Raw genomic sequence first — 18106 nt, forward strand, 5'->3', positions numbered from 1 at the left:
AAGAACTACCATAGTGAACCCACGGCATGGCTTCAACACACCACTTGATCAAGAAATGTCAAAACGAGCTATTATGTTGAATTGACAGCAAGATAATCTGCCAAATATATTTATGCATGGAAAAATGGTCATCAAATGCAGGGAAAGAACATGTATATTGAATTGGCACTGGGGTAAGTACCTCAGCAGATTCAAAAGCTTCAAGCTGGTCAGGAAGCTCAAGGGTAGTCAACCCTCCAGCTTTTCGGCTCTTACCCCTCCCAGTACTTTTACGCAGTACACTGACAGCATAACAGAAACCATTTTCTTTTCCAAGCACTTTGTTGAATTTCGGTGCTTCCCAGCCTGACCTCTGACATAGTTGATGAAGAACAGCCTTAGGAATTTTTTGGGGGTCACCCTGTCATTTTTTAAACCATATCACAGTGTGACAGAATGATTAGACGACAATCATTATACAGAAAAAAAAAAAAAGGCACTGTAAGCACCAAAATGAAAGGGTAACTAAGACACACAACTGTAAGTATAATAAGAAGAATTATAGTGTTTTATTTTCAACCAGCTAATAAACTGTGAACAAAAAATATGAGCAAAAGGGGGCCATATGAACCAAATCAAATCAAATCAAATTATGCATTGGATAATATTAGCATCCAAATTCATTTTGTTGCAGTTATCACTATGTATTTAGACATGCATCAGATGACTTATTGTTCAATCTCCTCCAGCACAATAAAATATTAACCTTACAAGCTTATTGCATTGCAGAGATTACCTTCTTCCAGATACCCTCTAATTTCTCCAAATTCTTCCCACTAGATAGTTCTTTCATCTTTTCTTTATTTTGTAGTTTCAGGACTTCATGAGGCAAGACTTCACTGGATGGAGCATCTTCAAAGAAATTACTAAGCTCTACATCACCTGAATCCTCTTGTGCGGCAATCCTTTCCTCTAAAGGAACACTCGAGGAAACAGAATTCATTGAAAGCTCAGTGGAGCTGAAGCACTCATTTATACTTCCATCAAAAGTTGATTCACTCGGATGCATAACAGAGCCACCTTCTACTTCACATAATGTTATTGCCTCAGGGTGTTTCTCAGGCATAGAATTATAAGACATGTCTTCAGATGCAAAACCAGAAGCATGCTCATACCTGAATCCTGATTCCAAGCTGTTATCTGATAGTCCTGCTCAGTAAATTCACATAGCACATGAGAAAATCCATTCAGTAACTGAAATTTCAAATAAGTCACAAAATAAATTCAGCTCAACCTAGAGCAGACAACTCCTGCTTGAGTTTGCGGATAATATGGCCCGCCTGTTCCTGGCCTTTCTTGTCCCCTTTCTCTTTAGCACTTAAAGCTTCCAACCGTGCAGCATGGTACTCTTTGGCAATTGTTTCATAAGACCTTGGTTCAGCAACCTATTAACATAGAGAGCAAAAGGGCTTGGTCAGAATCATATGGACCATGCTGGCTTGCACATTATTTCTATCACTTTAGTTATGAAACCAAACAAAATCTTGGCGGAAATCATCCTGAAACAAAAAGAAATTGTCCGCACAAGAGGAATGCTCATTTGAACACAAGCTACTCCAGAAAAAAAAAAATGGAGAGGAAAAAGATGCATCCCAAATATAATAAAAAGCAGGCATGTCTTTTCATTATATGGGACTTTGAAGGCATGTGTTCCAGGAGAAATCAACTGGAGCCTCCTACAATATCAAATATGTGATAACCAACCAAAAGTTTTTGAATAATAGCAAAAGCACAAGATTCATCACCCAAGTAGCATAAGAATTATTATAAATCTATAATCAATCACATCAGCTCCCCAAATTGAAAAAGTTAAACAACCCATGGCTTCACAAATTACCATGCTTTTCTGCCTACATTGCTACTTTATTACAGAGAGCAAGAGAACCATGAAGGTTTTGTAACTGAAAGGTCTAAAGTCACCACATTGAATAACATTTCCCTTTTTCCTTCATAGGAAACATCAAAATGGTAATTCACCAGCAGGGAAAATTCACATTGCTCTGCTACAGTAAGAACTCCTAGAATTTTCCTTTAACATGCTGATAAAGGATTTAAAAGTACCTTCTTGGTGGAATAGTCATCAACTGCATCATCTTCCCAAGTTTTAGATTCATCCTGAAAATGATATAGAACTATGATTAAATCTTTCATGGAACCAACCATTTTCCATAATAGTTTACAAGAAAAAACATTTGAAGAAACATGGTCAAGCAAGCGTCAATAGCACATTTGACAAGTAAAATGCACAAGATTAAGATCTTCTGGAAAATGCTAATCAAACCAAAAAATTATCAAGTTAATCCAAGAAAGAGTTATAAAAAGCAAGTGAATGAACGAGAAAATGCATAAATTTCATGATATAATGGTACTAAAACATTCAAGAAGGCAATGTTTGTTTCTTGGGCATACAAACTCTAGCTAGATATATAGCACCAATACTTAAAACCAATGTTTTCAGAATCGGACCGATCATTAAACCGAAACTAATCGGTTCACAATTCACTAGTCGAACTACGGTTGAACCGATGACATCATAAATATATAATTTATAAATTATTAAAATTAAAAACAATTATAAAAATAAAAATAATAATTTATAATTAGAAATTTAAATTAAAATCATAATTTTAAATAATTTTTAAATTTTTAAATTTATTTTTAAATCAAAAACTTATTTTAAAATCAGAAATTTATTTAAAATTGTAATGTTTTCATTAATTTAAATTCAAATCATAAGTTTTAAAAATCATAAAGCAAAAAAATAATAAATATAAAAGAAAATAAATAATAATGAGATAAAAAAAAAATTTAAAAATATCCAAAAAGGAAGGGAAAAGAGAGGCCGCCAAAAATGAAGGATTGCCCAGGGGTTGGGTGGGGGGCTTTGTTGGGGGGTGGTTTCCAGCGGGAGAGCGACGTTTGACTGACCAGTGGCCAGCGACAACAGTTCAATGCCGGCGACAATGGGAGGTAGCAGCTAAGGCAGCTATGCAGGAGGGGTTGCTAGGGAAAAAAAAAATATTGTTTGAATCGGATGGTTCGGAGGGAACCGTCTGGTTCGCTAGTCGGACCATTGATTCAATCAGTCCGATTTCGGTTCAACCACTCTCCAACCCAATTCATCGGACCGGACCAGAACCATGATCGGTTGGCGATCGAACCAATCAGACGAGCCGGTCTGGTCTGGTTTTAAAACCATGCTTAAAACAATGTTAACCTTTGAAGATACATAACAAAGGTGGTAATTATTGATATGAATATCTTAACACTTTTTTATTACAGTTGTACTTAATGGAAAATTTCACTATCAAGACATAAAAGCACAAACGAAAAGATAATAATAGGAAGGAAATAAGAAAAACTCATAATAAGGCAAAGACTGTCACATTGCTAAATCTTGACCTTAAGTTCCTTCTCTATAGGAAAAAGATCTGGAACTCTCCCTAATTAGTTACCACCTCAAAAGGGATCAATAAAGTTGTCGAAATAAGGCGATTGGAGGTGAGGCAACTGATGTTTCCCAAAAGGTGGTTGCAAAGGGCTCAGGAGGTGATAATGATTGTGGGAGTCCAACTAGTAGTCAAAGGGGTTGTTTGGGCATGGTGTGTTCTAAGGATATTCAAGGCCGTGGTGTGTTTTGAGGATATTCAAGGATGTGGTGTGTTTTAAGGATATTCAAGGGGAGGATGCTTCCGGAAGAGAGGAGTTAGGCCTTGAAAATCTGAATGGAGCATGTTTTCCCTTTGGTAGTCGTAGTGAAGATGCCTGGTGGTGTAGAGGCCTAGTGGAGAATGAAGGAACTCCTTTATTAGAAAATGGGTTGGGTGGTTTGGGGTGGGTTTGTTTGGGCCAAGAGGCCTTGTACAAGGAAGGCTTTTTAAAGAGACCATAACACTCAAAACCTAGCATCTTGAACACAAAGATGAATTAAGAATGAATTTCTAATTCTCATTGCTTCAATATACATAGGATCTACAATCATATTTATAGATACAATGGTCTAAATCCATTTAAGGGAATAACATATTTACAAGAAATAATCAAAATTCAAATTCAAAGAATAAAATATTCTAAACAATAAAATATTCTAAAATATTCTCAATATGGATAATCCTTCGTAATTTTCAGCAATGAATCTCAACCAATCTTTCCACGCTCCCCCTCAAGTTGGCTGGAAAATGTCTTTCATACCCAACTTGTAAGTTATGTTATTCAAGTGCCCCTTATGTAGGCCCTTAGTAAAAACATCTGTCAATTACTCAACTGTTGAAGTATAAGGCATGCAAATTAGTCAACCATCTAACTTCTCTTTGATGAAGTGTCGATCAACTTCTATGTGTTTGGTTCTATCATATTCAATCAAATCATATGCTATATTAATTGTTGCTTTATTGTCACAAACCAAGGTGGTGTTTCCCACCACAATTGAATGGAATAACACCCCGACCCCACCACAATCTGAGTAGTGCTAGGTAAATCCCTTCCAGCCAGCTTCACCAAGATCCTAGCCCATTGCAGCTCAGTCAAAAAAGTTGTGTCTTCATCTATTGTAATAAAGCCTCCACACCCATCACCAATTTTTTTAAACACCTCCCGACTCCACAGATGGAGTGGGAGACCCAACACCCTCACCCAAGCCTCTTTAGCATAGGAATCCTTGCAGAAGCACCCCACCTCTGGGTTCCATCTATCTAAGAAAAGGAAGTTCTCCTTAATTCTCCTTTTGCCTCTAGCTAGGACTCATTCAGCCTCACTTGGCAACTCAAATTCAAACAGCTAGAGCCCTTTGCCTAGCACAACAATGCTCATTCTCCCCTCTAAAAGCCAATGTTGATGCGTTCATCTCCTTACAAAATCCAGCTCAGGGAAAGGAGTTGAATAATTACCCCACCAAACACCGTTTCATCTATTCCAACCTTCCTCACATTTCACTTTCCCCCAACTCTAACCAGACTGAATCACCTATTCTTCCCGGTTTCGACTTTACAGCATCTACGTAGGTCCTTGTCTCCACCCCCGTCTCCCTCAAAGAAATCTCTGGAACCCCCTTCTCCCTCAATGAAACCTTTGGAACTCTAGTTTCCTTTAAGCCTCCAGCAGGGACCACTCCAAGGCCTCTCAACTTTTCCGCCAAAGTATTCCATCCACCGGACAGCCCCTTCCCTTCTGGAAAAATGATGCTGAATTTTTTTGTCTCGAGATCTCGGACAAAGCACAAAATAAACCTTCCTGCCTCGTTTGAATGGCGCTCCAGCCTATACTTCCTACCCCCCTCCTCCCAGTCAAGAACCCATCTTCTATTATCAATCTCTCTACAACAGGCCTCAACACCGTCCAATAAGCATCATAAACTTGCCTCCCCAAATCTAGTCCAAGAGGAAACACCTCTGCATCTCTCCCAAATACACCCTTTCAACTTCCCTCCCACATCCTCAACCAAAAGCTCAAACGACTTGGACTCCATAACAAACCAACTTTTTCCACCCCTAGCAACTTCCCTCATCCTCATTTGAATAGGACTTTTTCCTCCCAAAGCTTCACTCTAGCATTAAGTACACCCTTAACTTTGTGCTTGCAATCAACCAAGTAAAGAAGGGTTTTTCACCATTTTCCAGTTTGTCATTTTTCTCCCTAAAATTTTAGAAAAGAAACTGATAATTAGACTGCAAATATGGAGGTTAATAGAAAGCATGCTACAGCTATTTAATATTGTTCTTCACAAATGGGAACTAGGCAAAAGGAGTTTGTGGAAATTCTTCTAGAAAAAATGTCATCTGTTCAATTAATTTCTAGAAAATTTATCTCTTTCACACAACACACACACACAAAATAAAAATAAAATAAAACAAAATAATGATAATGAAAAATTTAAAAAAAAAAAAAAAATCTTATGAAAGAGAGAGAATCCTCAAGAAAAAGTTTTGTCACACAAGGATTGCAGAAGATGTATATCCCAAAACACATGAGTACCTCTTCCTGTTGTGCAACATATTGCCTGATCCAATCTGCTTGAGATTGTTGGCGCGAATCTACACTATCATCATCCCTTCGCCCCTTGATTCTAATGGAAATTCCAGACACTTCATCATCCTCAATGTTACCTGAAGAATACACAGATGGAGTCCAATCTTCCCGTGCAGTTGATATGATTCCAATAGAACCTCCTGCAGCATTGCAATTAGTCCTCAGAGTCCGTAAATCAATATATCAAGGATCACATGAACCCAGAGTTACTTCCTATGCATTTTCATAAAAGAAATTTTACTGTATAATACCAATAATTCAGAGTGAGTTTCAGAATACCTTCATTTGCATGAAGGGAAGTCCCACTTGAAAACTTCAAAGGAAGTTCATTGCTTGACAAATTGAAGCATAACCAATCAAGAGCAGACTCAAATGTAGCACCCTCCTACTTAATGCAACCAAAGACAACAAATTAATTTGAAAAAAATAAGAAACAAAATGAAATGAACCAATCTTAGTATGAGCAAGCCAACAAAATCAGAAACAACCCAAAAGAATTCCAATATAAAAAAATAAACAAAGCCAATAAAAGAGAACTATCATATAAGACTAGAAATAAATTGTAGGGACAAGATTGGGAAAAAAAAAACTGATTTAGAAAACAGAAGTTTACAATTTGGTGCAAAAAAATCGAAATAAAACAACAGTAATGTCATCAAAGGCAGAAACAGGCTCGAATACAACCTAACTATTCAATCAAATGAAATGATACACATTAGAAATAATAAAAACTAATAAGAACCAAAATAGAGCATTGCTATTACCTGCACAAATAGATCTGAAGCAATCAGAACAAATTGAACCAAAATCAGTAAAAAAAGGAAACTTGGTTTAGAGAAACACTCAAAGACATAAAAGGCAAATATGACGAAAGATGAGAAATGGAAAGCTTTAAGCCTTATCTTACCCATTGTTTCCATCCCTGCAATTACAAAATAATCAACTTTCAACTCAGCTTTGTCTTTTACAGTTAGAGGCTTATAGTAGCTTTCTTTTCATTTCCCACATTTTCCTAATAACCAACTGAACATATAAATATTCAGCACCTGATGATTATATCTAAAAATAATTAGAAATAATACAAATTCATTGTACTGAAATGACAAATACAAACTGCATAGCATAAGATGGAAAAACATTGTACAATTGAAGAAAACACACTTCACAAGCAAGGAAGTAAAAAGTGGCCAAAACTCTGCAACTTGATTAGCTAAGTGCAGAAAACAACCTCCTTTCTTCCAAAAATAAATAATAAAAAAAATAGACAAGGTACTCTCAAACTTTGGTGAGGTGATCCATTAAACTTCCACAAATCTCTCCTCTATTGCACACCCAAGAAATAACAATTATTGAATCTCTCTCCACAGTTAAGCTAGAAAAGCCCAAGTCTTTAGCTTGCCACAAACCCTCCAACAGCACTAATAAGCCTCAATGTCTAACCCTGCGCCAATAGGTTTAGAGTAAGTCTCAAACACTACACCACAATCAACTGCAATCTTCTCACCTAATCTCTTAGAGTAGCCAAGATGGCTCCAATCTAGTAGAAGAAAGCTCAAAGGAGTGCCCATAAAGGCAATAATGGAGGTCCAAAGAGAAGAGAGGAAGTAAACTAAATCTCAAAAGTCTAATCAACCACCCTTTGTCTTCAAAAATCTTAGCATCTCTCTCCTTCCTAATAAACCAGATCAAGGATAGGTTAACCACATTCAAATGAACCCCTATCTCTAGGATGACTGCCAAAGCCCTAAAAGAGATTATCAACACATGTAGAAGGAACCAAATCAATCCCAGCAACCTCAAATAACCTATTCTAAAGAATCAATACTGATCGGCAATGCAAAAGAAAATGATCAACCGATTCACTAGTATCCAAGCACATAGCATACCAATCCAATACTTGACCTTAGATCAACTTAAGAGAAGAGGATGAGTGTTAGTAACCATTGTTGTTTATGCATGAATTCAGAAGAATCAGCTAATCATTTGCTAATCCATTGTGAAAGACAAGGGGTCTTTGGCATTTGTTATTTTCTCTCTTTGGCTGTTCTTGGGTCCTCCCATTCTCTGTGAAAGATTTGCTAAAAGGGTTTGGCATGGGAGTTTTGTTAGCAAAAATAGAAAAAAAGATTTGGAGGACTCCCTTTGCTTGTTTTGGATTCTTTGGCAAGAGAGGAATCAAAGATACTTTGATGGGATTCAATGCTCAGATCAAGCTTTGAAGGACTCTCTTATTTGTACCCTTTTCCACTGGATTCGCCTACATATTCAAGAGGGTCCTAGTTCCTGGGTAGATTTTATTGACTGGTTGTGTGTTAGTTAGTGGGAGTGTGTCTCCTATGCTCTTTTGGTGTGTTTCTGTTTTGTTGGCTCCCTTGGTATACCTCCCGTATACTTGGGGTGTGCCCCCCTCTTTTTCTTTGGTGTCTTTAATATATTCTCGGTTGCCTATCAAAAAAAATACTTGATCATTAACTAATAGAATCTTATGTAAAAGAAGACAAGCAACCTATTTGCAGCTCTCCAAGCACATAACATACAATATCTGTTGACTAACTAACAAAAATTTTAACATTAGGCCTTATGTTTGCTAGTTGAGAAAAAGAAAAGAAACAAGAAATTAAAAAAAAAAAAATGGCATTGTGAATCTTTATAGGTTCTATTACCGCTGGTTGTGAACTTCCCATTCAGACATAATGAAAAAATAGTGGCCTGTTTGGTAGCTAAATGAAGATGGTTTTTTCAGAAACCTTATGATATTTGAAAATAAAAGGGATGAACATGTTTGTATTGAATGGTGCTTGGACCTTTGAAATCATGAAAAACATTTCAAAATAAGAAGTTGCCTCGTAATCTCTTTTAAAACTTTCCATTTCATCTTCACTTCTATTTTCAGCAACAGAAAGTAGTTCCCATTACTGCTACTAAGCTGGCACTTAGATTTTTTTCTTTCTTTCTTTTTACTTTATTCATTCTCTTGGCAACCAAATAGTAGTTTCCAATACCAAACTATTGAAAGTAAAAGGAAAAGTTGAAGCCTTTTTTATGCATTGTTCTCATCCATGAAAGCACAAACTAATAAACTAGATTTACTCATTTACTAGTAAGGCTTATTCTAGTTTTCTTCTCTTTCCTACATTGTCAGTAACCAGATCATGCATATAATAAATATGCAACACCTGATAACTAGCTGAAAAATTTGTAAACATTATTCCCCTCAGTTTACTTGATGACTAAATATAGAAATGAACTTTCCAATAAAAGCATATAATTTTGAATCGTTGTATTTTGCATTATTATAAACCTAATGCAGCTCATTGACCCACTCCTCACTGAAACAAAATGAGACATAAGATTCAGCGATTTCCCTTTTATCCTTTTCCTTTTCCTTTTCCTTCATTTTCTCATGAACCAGGCAGGGAGAGATCGTTGAGCCTAATACAACTGATATCCTCCGTTGAAGCAGCTTTTCTTTTCTCAGAAACCAACAGCAAAAAAGAATGTAAAAAGAAAATAAAACATAACATCCGTGCTAACATTCTTTCATTTTTTTTTTTCCTTCATTTTCTGGGGAACCAAAGATGTTCATGAATGGCCTTGAGAACAATCCGAAAGCAAATTGAGCATAATACAACTATTAGCCACAGTTCAGGCAAGTCTTTCGCTTATCATAACCCGAAACAAATCACAAACACAATGTCCGTATCAGATTTATTACATTTTCCATCATTGTCTCGGGAGCCAAACAGGCCACAAATTTACCTTGAGAGCAGAGAGAGCAAGCTCGATGTGATCATTGGAGAACCCTTCGCAAGAGAGCTTCTCGTATACAGAGCGAAGCTTCTTCGCCTTCTGCGCCTTGGAGAGAGTGTCATCAGCCGGAGCCGGAGAAGAGGCCGGTCCGGAACGGCCGGAGTTGAGGAGGAGGCGGCGGAGGCGGTTCTCGTTCTCAGCGGAAATCTGGAGCTTCGGACCGGCGGATGTCTGGGATTTCGATTTCGATTTCGATGATGAAGGCTTGTTCTGCTGCTGCTTCTTCTTGGGAGCCATGGGAGAGAATGAATCAGAACATGGTGGTTTTGTATTTGGAGGACCCGCGAACCGGTTTGGCGAGATCGACCGGGCGGTTCAGTGAAGAAAATGGGATTTGTTTTTTACCATCTTGACCCTTTTTTTCCCATAGTTATGAAAGAAAATTTTACGGCACCTATTCACTTAGGGATGGCAATTTTTTAGGCTAATCGGGTAATCCGCCCCGCCCCTATTAGGACGGGTGTAAAATATAATAAACAGGTATAGGTCAGGTATGAGAATATTTTAAAAACCCGAATCGAGTTTGGGACGGGTATGGATTTTGTTCCAACCCGCCTTGCCCCGTCTCGTCCCGACCCGAATATACTTCATTCTTTCCCATTTACCATAATTTTGACAGTCGCTCCTTCTTCTTCTTCTTCATTTGATACAATGGTCTTTCATTCTTCCCATTTGCCCTAATTCCGACAGTCGTTTCTTCTTCTTCTTCTTCTTCTTCCTTTGATGCATCGCTTGAAACCCTATCTCCAGGATCAATACTACTTTTTCTTCCTCCCTCACACCAACTAAAATACTCTTAAATCAATTCCATCTTGTTCTTGGTTTAGCCTCAAAGCCCAAAATTCCTCTTTCGCGACATCAAACTAGTCACAAACTTCGATCTCCTTGCCCTAAATATGTGCAACACAATCATCTAGAGCATCACCTTGAAGTCTTTGTCCGAGAGCACAACACAAAAGGAACGCGAAAGCCTTTGAAGTAGTGGATTTGATAAAGTCTTGGTTCAAAGATTGGTTTAAAGAGGGATTCACATCCATGACTGATATTGACCCATTTTCTTGTTTGGTTTAGTTTTCATTCTATTCTATTGTAAATGGTTCAGATGGTTTTTTTTTTTTTTTTTTTTTTTTTTGCATTAATTTTGAATCATTTAAGCTAACTATGGGCTTAAAATTATTGATTGTTGTGGTGTTAATTTCAACTTTGATATTATTTTTTCATATTTGGTATATTATCATAATCAGTGAAAGGAAAGTGCATTTGGGTATGAGATTTGCTCATTGCCAGTTAGGGTTAGGGCTCAATGGACATTCGGGACGAGGCGAAGATGGGGTTATTAATTCTTTTGTTAACGGGGATGGGAACCAATCAACTTGCCCCGACACGGGTTTGTGTCGGGGATGGGAAATAACTGTATAATCGGGTGCGGGAATGGGATGGGAATGACCCATCCCAAACCCGCCCCATTGTCATTCCTATATTCGCTATCATGCCCAACTTATAGTTTAAGGTAAGGCTGCAACTTGGATGGGCTAACCTGACTTAACTCAAACCTAACCCACTGTTTAGGTGGGTTTAAGCACCCTTTTATGTCAATCGGGTTGGGCTTGGGTTCATTTTTCTTAACTTGAGTTGGATTTGGTCCAATGCCTTGAGTAACCTGAACCCAAACTATATATATATATATGTATGTATCACTCGAAAAAAATACTCTTTTACTTTTTGTCTTCTATTCTTCAACAAAGAAGAAAAAGTCTTAAACTCTTAAAATTGAAAATACCCACAACATAAGTCCTAGCTCCTGATTGTATCACGTTCAATGCTATCACCGTCATTCAACGTTGCCACCACTTTTAAAAGCTTCCATTGCCTCCTTCTTCAAATAAGTTTTTTTCCATGTACTTTATTATAGGTATGAAATCCAATAAGTTTTCATCTCTATCTCAAGTTTTCTTAAAGAGAAAGGCGATTTTAGAGTCTTTCTTGTTGTTTATCCTTTAGACTTCTAGTGTTGAGCATGGATTAAATATGATTTGAATATGTTAAGCACTTCATCCCTCCTTTCTAAAAGCATGAAAAGTGGAATGGAATAGGATTCATTTTTGGGCTATCCATAATAGTAAGAAGTTATAAGCATAGGCAAACAAAGAAAACTCCCTCATTCCATTCCTAATAGGAGTGACAATTATGGTTTTTTGTGGGTTTTTTCCTAATCAATGTAGGAGAAGTTTGGACGGAAAAATAGATTTCAATGGGAAAGGTATGAACTCGATCCAACCTGACCATCATTTAATCAACTCGAGCATGGCCCAAATTCAACCCAAATAATAATTTGACCATAGGTTGAGCTCAGATTGAAAGTTGGGTTGAGCCATACTTTGAGTTGATGCATTTCACGTTCAGGTTGGGTTTGGGTTAACTCTCAACCCAACCCAACTTGTTGAGTTGCAATCTTAATATGAGCTATTTGAATGTATAATAAAATTTGAATTCCCATTGGTGTACCAAAATGTAAACCACTAAAAAACAAACATCAATCACAATCACAATGTATTGCATGGTATAATTTAGTCTCATTATTTTGTACAACATTTGCATTTTATTCTTTTGTGTTTTGATATCATTTATCTATACCTTAGTCTCACAAATTTGTATCATCATCCAATCACTTAGATTTCATCTTATACTTTTAAAGTTCGATATTATAACTTCAATAGGTATAAAATAAGTACTCTTATCATTTTCTTAAGATTTGATTCATTAAATGATAGTATAAGGTACAAATAAACGAAGTTGAGTATAAAAAATAATGAGATCATCTGCGATATACAAAGTAATTGTATCTTTTTTTAACAGATGACAATTTGTTTTTTCTAAAGCAAGGGTGTGAGACTTTTTTGTCCCAACCTTATGTAGTAGCTCATAAATTTTAGATTTTGACCTATCAGTGGCAATTGAATGTTTGAAAGAAGTCATTCTAGCAACAAATTCATTCACATGGCTCACACTTTTCTATATAATTCAATATTAAGTGTCATTTTGATGCCCATTACTTTTTGGGTTAGTTTTATTGATACCCACTAAGATTTAGCATATATGTATTAAATCATCATTGGATTCAAACTTTTCAATTGATATCCATATACATATATTTCATGTATAAAATTAATTATTGACAAAATAAAATTTATTTTCTATTGAATCGTTAAACACACACATAATTTTTTTTTACCCAAAATCTTTCTGAAAAATAATTTTTATAAATAAAATAAATTTATAAGAGTGATAATACAAAATTTGAAATCAATGATCGTTAAGTATATTTACAACAAACCTCGGATTGTTTAAGTGAAAATAAATTTTACTTTTTTACTATTTTCACTTCTTTTTTTATCATCACTACCTTTTTTATCATCAACTTATATATGAGATGAGTATATTTATAACGCATTAAATAAATATGATTATTATTATTATTTTTTTGTCATCTTTGTTGTAGTGATTATATTGCTTCATATACTTGGAGGGTGTTTGTTTATTTGTTTTTTTTTCTTTTAACTTTTTGGTAAAAGTAAATTGCTTTCAGATTTAAGTTGTTTGTTTTTCTAATTTTTCATGATTTATTATAAATTTTTATTTAAACAAAAAAAAATCAAAATATTTAATTTTTTTTAAATAATAAAAATAATATATATATATTTTTTACCTTTCAATACTTAATAAAAATAAAATATTATAAAAATAAATAACTTAATACTTAACAATTCTTTAGTTTTTATTTCTAAAGTAAAACAAACAAACAATGTCTAGTCCTTTTTTTTTTTTTTTTTTTGGTTGTGTGTTTATATATAATGAAACTTGGAGCTCAAATTAATCAACCCATGAGCATCAATGGATAATGAGAGCATTAATTTTTTTTCATGGCATGACAAAATTAACCAAATTTTGTGTGTGCCTATATGAAGACATACATTACATATGCCTACCCATTAGGTAACAGGTCTCTCTTGAAAATTTGTCTTAGCCTTCAAACAACAGTCTCCAACCTATGCAACCCTTTAAAGTAAAAGCAAAGAAAACTCAAACCAACCCTTCATCAAATATTTTATACTCCATGAGCTCACACACCATCTTTCTCATTTTCCCACCGCCTCCATGGAAACCCCACAACTTTCCCACGCCCCAAACACAAACCACCACTCATCCGTCGATACCTCCCGCCCTTTCCGCTCTGTAAAAGAGGCGGTCGCCATCTTCGGTGAGCGTCTCCTCGCCGGAGAGCTGCACTCCCCAAAGCCCTTCTATTACAAGCACGAATCCCCTCCAAGAACTCCACAAGCCATCATCAGATACGACGACAGAGAATTAAAAGATAACGAAAATGGAGAAAAGCATGGGCTTGTGAGCACTGTGAAGAAGCTTGAGGCTGAGCTGGAGGAGACAAAGGTGGAGCTGAGGCTACTAAAGGAGAGAGAGTCCGAGACGGAGGTGGCCTTGGCGTCGCTGAACGCGGAGCTCCATAAGAACATGTCGAGGATGGCGCAGGCGGAGGCGGCGGCCGCTGCAAAGGCGGTGGCGCTGAGGAGGAGGGAGGGGCCATCACCAACATTGGCTCAGATACTGAGCCTAAGTGAGAGGCCAGGTAGAAGAAATCAAAAGGAGAGGCAAAAGAAGATGAAGAAGAAGCCTATCATTCCTCTAGTGAGTGACTTGTTTTCTTGGAAAAAAGGGCCATCAACTACACTTCACAATCCTCTATATCCAGCCTCCCAACTATACCTTTGAATAAATTGAAGGCATGCATGAAGTAACTATCAATATGTATGTTTAGGAATTTTTTTTTTTTTTCCTTTTTCAAATTTTTATCATCATTTTTATTACTTGTTAATTGATGGGTGACGATGATTCAAGAAAAACTTTTATAAAATTATTTTTTTTTATAATTAATTTTTCATCATCATCATCTCCATGTATAACAAGTCGATAAAAAAGATGATAAAAATAGGATTGCTCGTGTTTTAACATTATGTATGATAATTTTTATTTTTATTTTTTTATGATTGAATTTCTCATTATGTGATTGTAAAGAAGATGAAAAAAAAAATGAAGGTTGATATCACATGATGAGAAATGGTTGTGCGTGTGTGGATGGTTTTTTTTTTTTTTTCTTTTCTTTTGAGAGATAAAAATACATGTAACTTTTGTGTACAAGTTTTACCTTGTGAACTTATTTGTAATTGTAATTGTTTGATGTACTTTTATACGTATGATGAAGTTTTTCAAAAATGTTTAAGAGATTCTATGTTGTTTTTTATGGAACAAAATCATATTTAGAAATTAATATAATTCTAAAAATTAGTGTGAAAAAATAGGTGAAGCTTTTGATCAAAAGGCTTTATTTATTTACTTATTCATATATTTGTTTCCTTACTTCAGAAAATTACAAAAGAAAAAAAAAGGAAAAAAAAAAACTTAAATTTATTACCAAAAATCACATATTAAATTATTAAAAATATTTTTTGAAAGAAATTTAGGAAAAGTGGGTTATGGTTCATTAATTTGAAAAAATATAGAAAAAAACTTCAAATTTTATAAATTAGTTTTATTTTCCATCATTAATTTAAAAATATTTTAAAATATATGCATTTATTCATAAATTAGATAATTATTTCCCGTGACTATTTTTCCTATCATCTCAATGGTACCAATTAACAGGTAGACCTTCTAATGCTTAATTATAATAATCGATTTCCCTTTTAGGTATGATTTTCTTTCTTGAGTATGAGACTTAATTTGGGTTTTTTTTTTTTTTTTTTCTCTCCAAGAACAAACATTCTTAAGAGTATTGAACAACAATAAATAAATAAAATTAAAAATTAAAATAAAAAAATAAAAAAATAAAAAAAACCAAAAAAATTTTAAATTAAAAAATAAAAATATTGTCACTCATTGTATTTTCAACTCTTTCTCAATATTTATATTTTCAACTAGCATATTTTATGAATGATGTGAAAGTTAATATTTTTTTATACATATATTTAGTTTTTCAGTTTTTTATTTTAATATAATTTATATTTTTTATTTTTATTTTTATTTTTATTTTGTTGATGTCAACCAACAAATTTTTTATTCAATTTCATTAAAAAATATAAGAAGATGAGGGGATTTATATCATTATTAAATAGAGGATTAGAATGAACTTTATTTATCACTTGAGGATCCTAAAGAATTTTTCCACAATCATCTTTATCTCATATTATATAATAAAAATTTATAATATATTTATTTGTAATATCCTTTTATTAACTTAAAATTAATTCTTTGATAATTTTATTTAATATTATCAAGTAAAATGATCATTTTAAGAAATAATTATTTGACTTATAAAAAGTTGTATATATTTTAAAATATTTTTAAATAGATGAAAAAAAATTGATTTATAAAATTTAAAGTTCTTTTTTCTATATATTTTCCAATTAGTAAGTTAAAACTCACTTTTTCTAATAAATTTAGCTCGTTTGGCATTACTTTTAGTGGAAATGTTTTTACTTGAAGTGTTTTCTTCTTCAGCTATGAAGAACACTTTTATGAAAATTTGAAAAAGTGATTCTACTCATGTTTTTTATAATATATGGCATAAATACAAAAATGACTTTAATAATAATAAATTATTAAAATGGACATTTATTAAAAAAATTATAATAAATTAAAAACTTTTATTACAAAAAATATATAAACATTTATACTGTTAAAAAAAACTAAAAAAACTTTATTTTTATGAAAGGGAAGTGTAAAACGAAGAGAAAAGTGAGAAGGAAGCGGAGAGTTGAAGATAAACTAAGGATAATGGGAAATGGTATTTTAGGAATATATAAAATTTTTTGAAGTGTTTTTTCTAAAGAAACACCTCACAAGTACTTTTCTAAAAAACACTTCAAATATTTTTTAAAATTTTCAAAAGTGTTTTTCAAAATATTGTCAAACACCCATTTTTTACCTTAAAAACGCTTTTAAGAATTTTTAGGGTTAAAAACACTTTTAAAAAGTACTATCAAATAGACTTTTAATATCTAGTTTTGATATAATGAAACTATCTAGAGAGGTGAATAGATAATTTCTGAATTAATCCCAAATTAATATTTTATTACCATTTTCTATTTGTTCTTTTGATATTAATTATGTATTGAGAGTAATCAATATTATATAAATAAAAATAAAATCAATCACATCCCAAATTTATACGTTATTATCAATTTTTAAATAAATCCCAATTTATGCTTTATTACCAATTTTTAATTTATTTTTTTAGATTTACTATTTATTGAGAGTGATCAATTTCATACAAATACATAAAATAATAATAATAATAATAATAATAAAACACATCCCAAATCAATATTTTATTATCAATTTTCAATTTGTCTTTTGAGCCGTTTATATCATACTTAGCTAGAATAAATATTCTATTTATATTGTTTTAGCCAATTCCAATATTAAAAGTCTTAATTTGAATTAATAATTCTTATAACATCTGTTTACGACTTAGGAGTGATTAAATAAAAAAAAAAAGTTTTATGTGTTAACCAAATTTTTATAAACTTTATGAGGAAATAATTATTTTAAAAAACAATTTTAGATGCATAAAACAAAATAAATATAAGTGTTAAAAATAATTATCATATTCTTACCTTGATCCATGATACCAATAACACTTTATAATTGAGATTGAGTCACCTTGTGAATTGGATTGTCAAGGTCTTCAATTCACTACTCTCATATAGTGGATGGGTCACTTGTGTGGTCTATGTTATTAAAATTAAAACTACAAAAAGATATAAGAATGAGAGTGTGACTTGGATCCTCAACTTATAAAAAAAGTGTACATCTCTTAATCTTCCCATCAAATACTATATAGGAGTTATACTCATTATTTACACCCATTATGTACAAATTAATGGGTAATGGTGGGTTATGAACTTGAATGCATCTATATAATTGCATAGGTTATACTTTTCCATTTTCCTCCATTACTCATAAACATAATGTATAAAATAAATTTCATAATGATAGGGTTATAAAAGTTGTAACACCACATTCGTATAAATTAAATTTTCTAACTCCCCGTTTGTAATTTGAGTCTTCCATACATAAGACTATTGGATGCCCAATAAATTGATTCACCTACCTATCAATTGATATCCTTAAATAATATTCATACAAATATAATTGTATA

The 18106-nt window shown here is 33.5% G+C and overlaps 2 protein-coding genes across 3 annotated transcripts in view; one reads left to right on the forward strand and one right to left on the reverse strand.

Moving 5' to 3' along the window:
* LOC117926240 (DExH-box ATP-dependent RNA helicase DExH7, chloroplastic) overlaps nt 1-10125 on the reverse strand; it is a 98941-nt gene extending 88816 nt beyond the window's left edge. For both annotated transcript variants that reach the window (XM_034845322.1, XM_034845321.1), the window contains exons 1-7: nt 9823-10125; nt 6343-6448; nt 6010-6203; nt 2101-2154; nt 1274-1424; nt 776-1188; nt 182-400 (exon numbers count right to left, since the gene is read on the reverse strand). In XM_034845322.1, coding sequence (XP_034701213.1) covers nt 182-400; nt 776-1188; nt 1274-1424; nt 2101-2154; nt 6010-6203; nt 6343-6448; nt 9823-10110 — 1425 coding nt within the window. In that variant the 5' untranslated portion in view covers nt 10111-10125. The remainder of the gene's footprint in view (nt 1-181; nt 401-775; nt 1189-1273; nt 1425-2100; nt 2155-6009; nt 6204-6342; nt 6449-9822) is intronic.
* Nucleotides 10126-14026: 3901 nt separating this feature from the next.
* LOC117927105 (WEB family protein At1g75720) lies at nt 14027-15164 on the forward strand. The gene has a single exon (XM_034846512.1). The coding sequence runs from the start codon at nt 14029-14031 to the stop codon at nt 14656-14658; it is 630 nt and encodes a 209-aa protein (XP_034702403.1). The 5' UTR covers nt 14027-14028; the 3' UTR covers nt 14659-15164.
* The last annotated feature ends 2942 nt before the right edge of the window (nt 15165-18106 follow it).

This window comes from Vitis riparia, chromosome 12 (assembly GCF_004353265.1).
Source record: "Vitis riparia cultivar Riparia Gloire de Montpellier isolate 1030 chromosome 12, EGFV_Vit.rip_1.0, whole genome shotgun sequence".
NCBI lineage: Eukaryota > Viridiplantae > Streptophyta > Magnoliopsida > Vitales > Vitaceae > Vitis > Vitis riparia.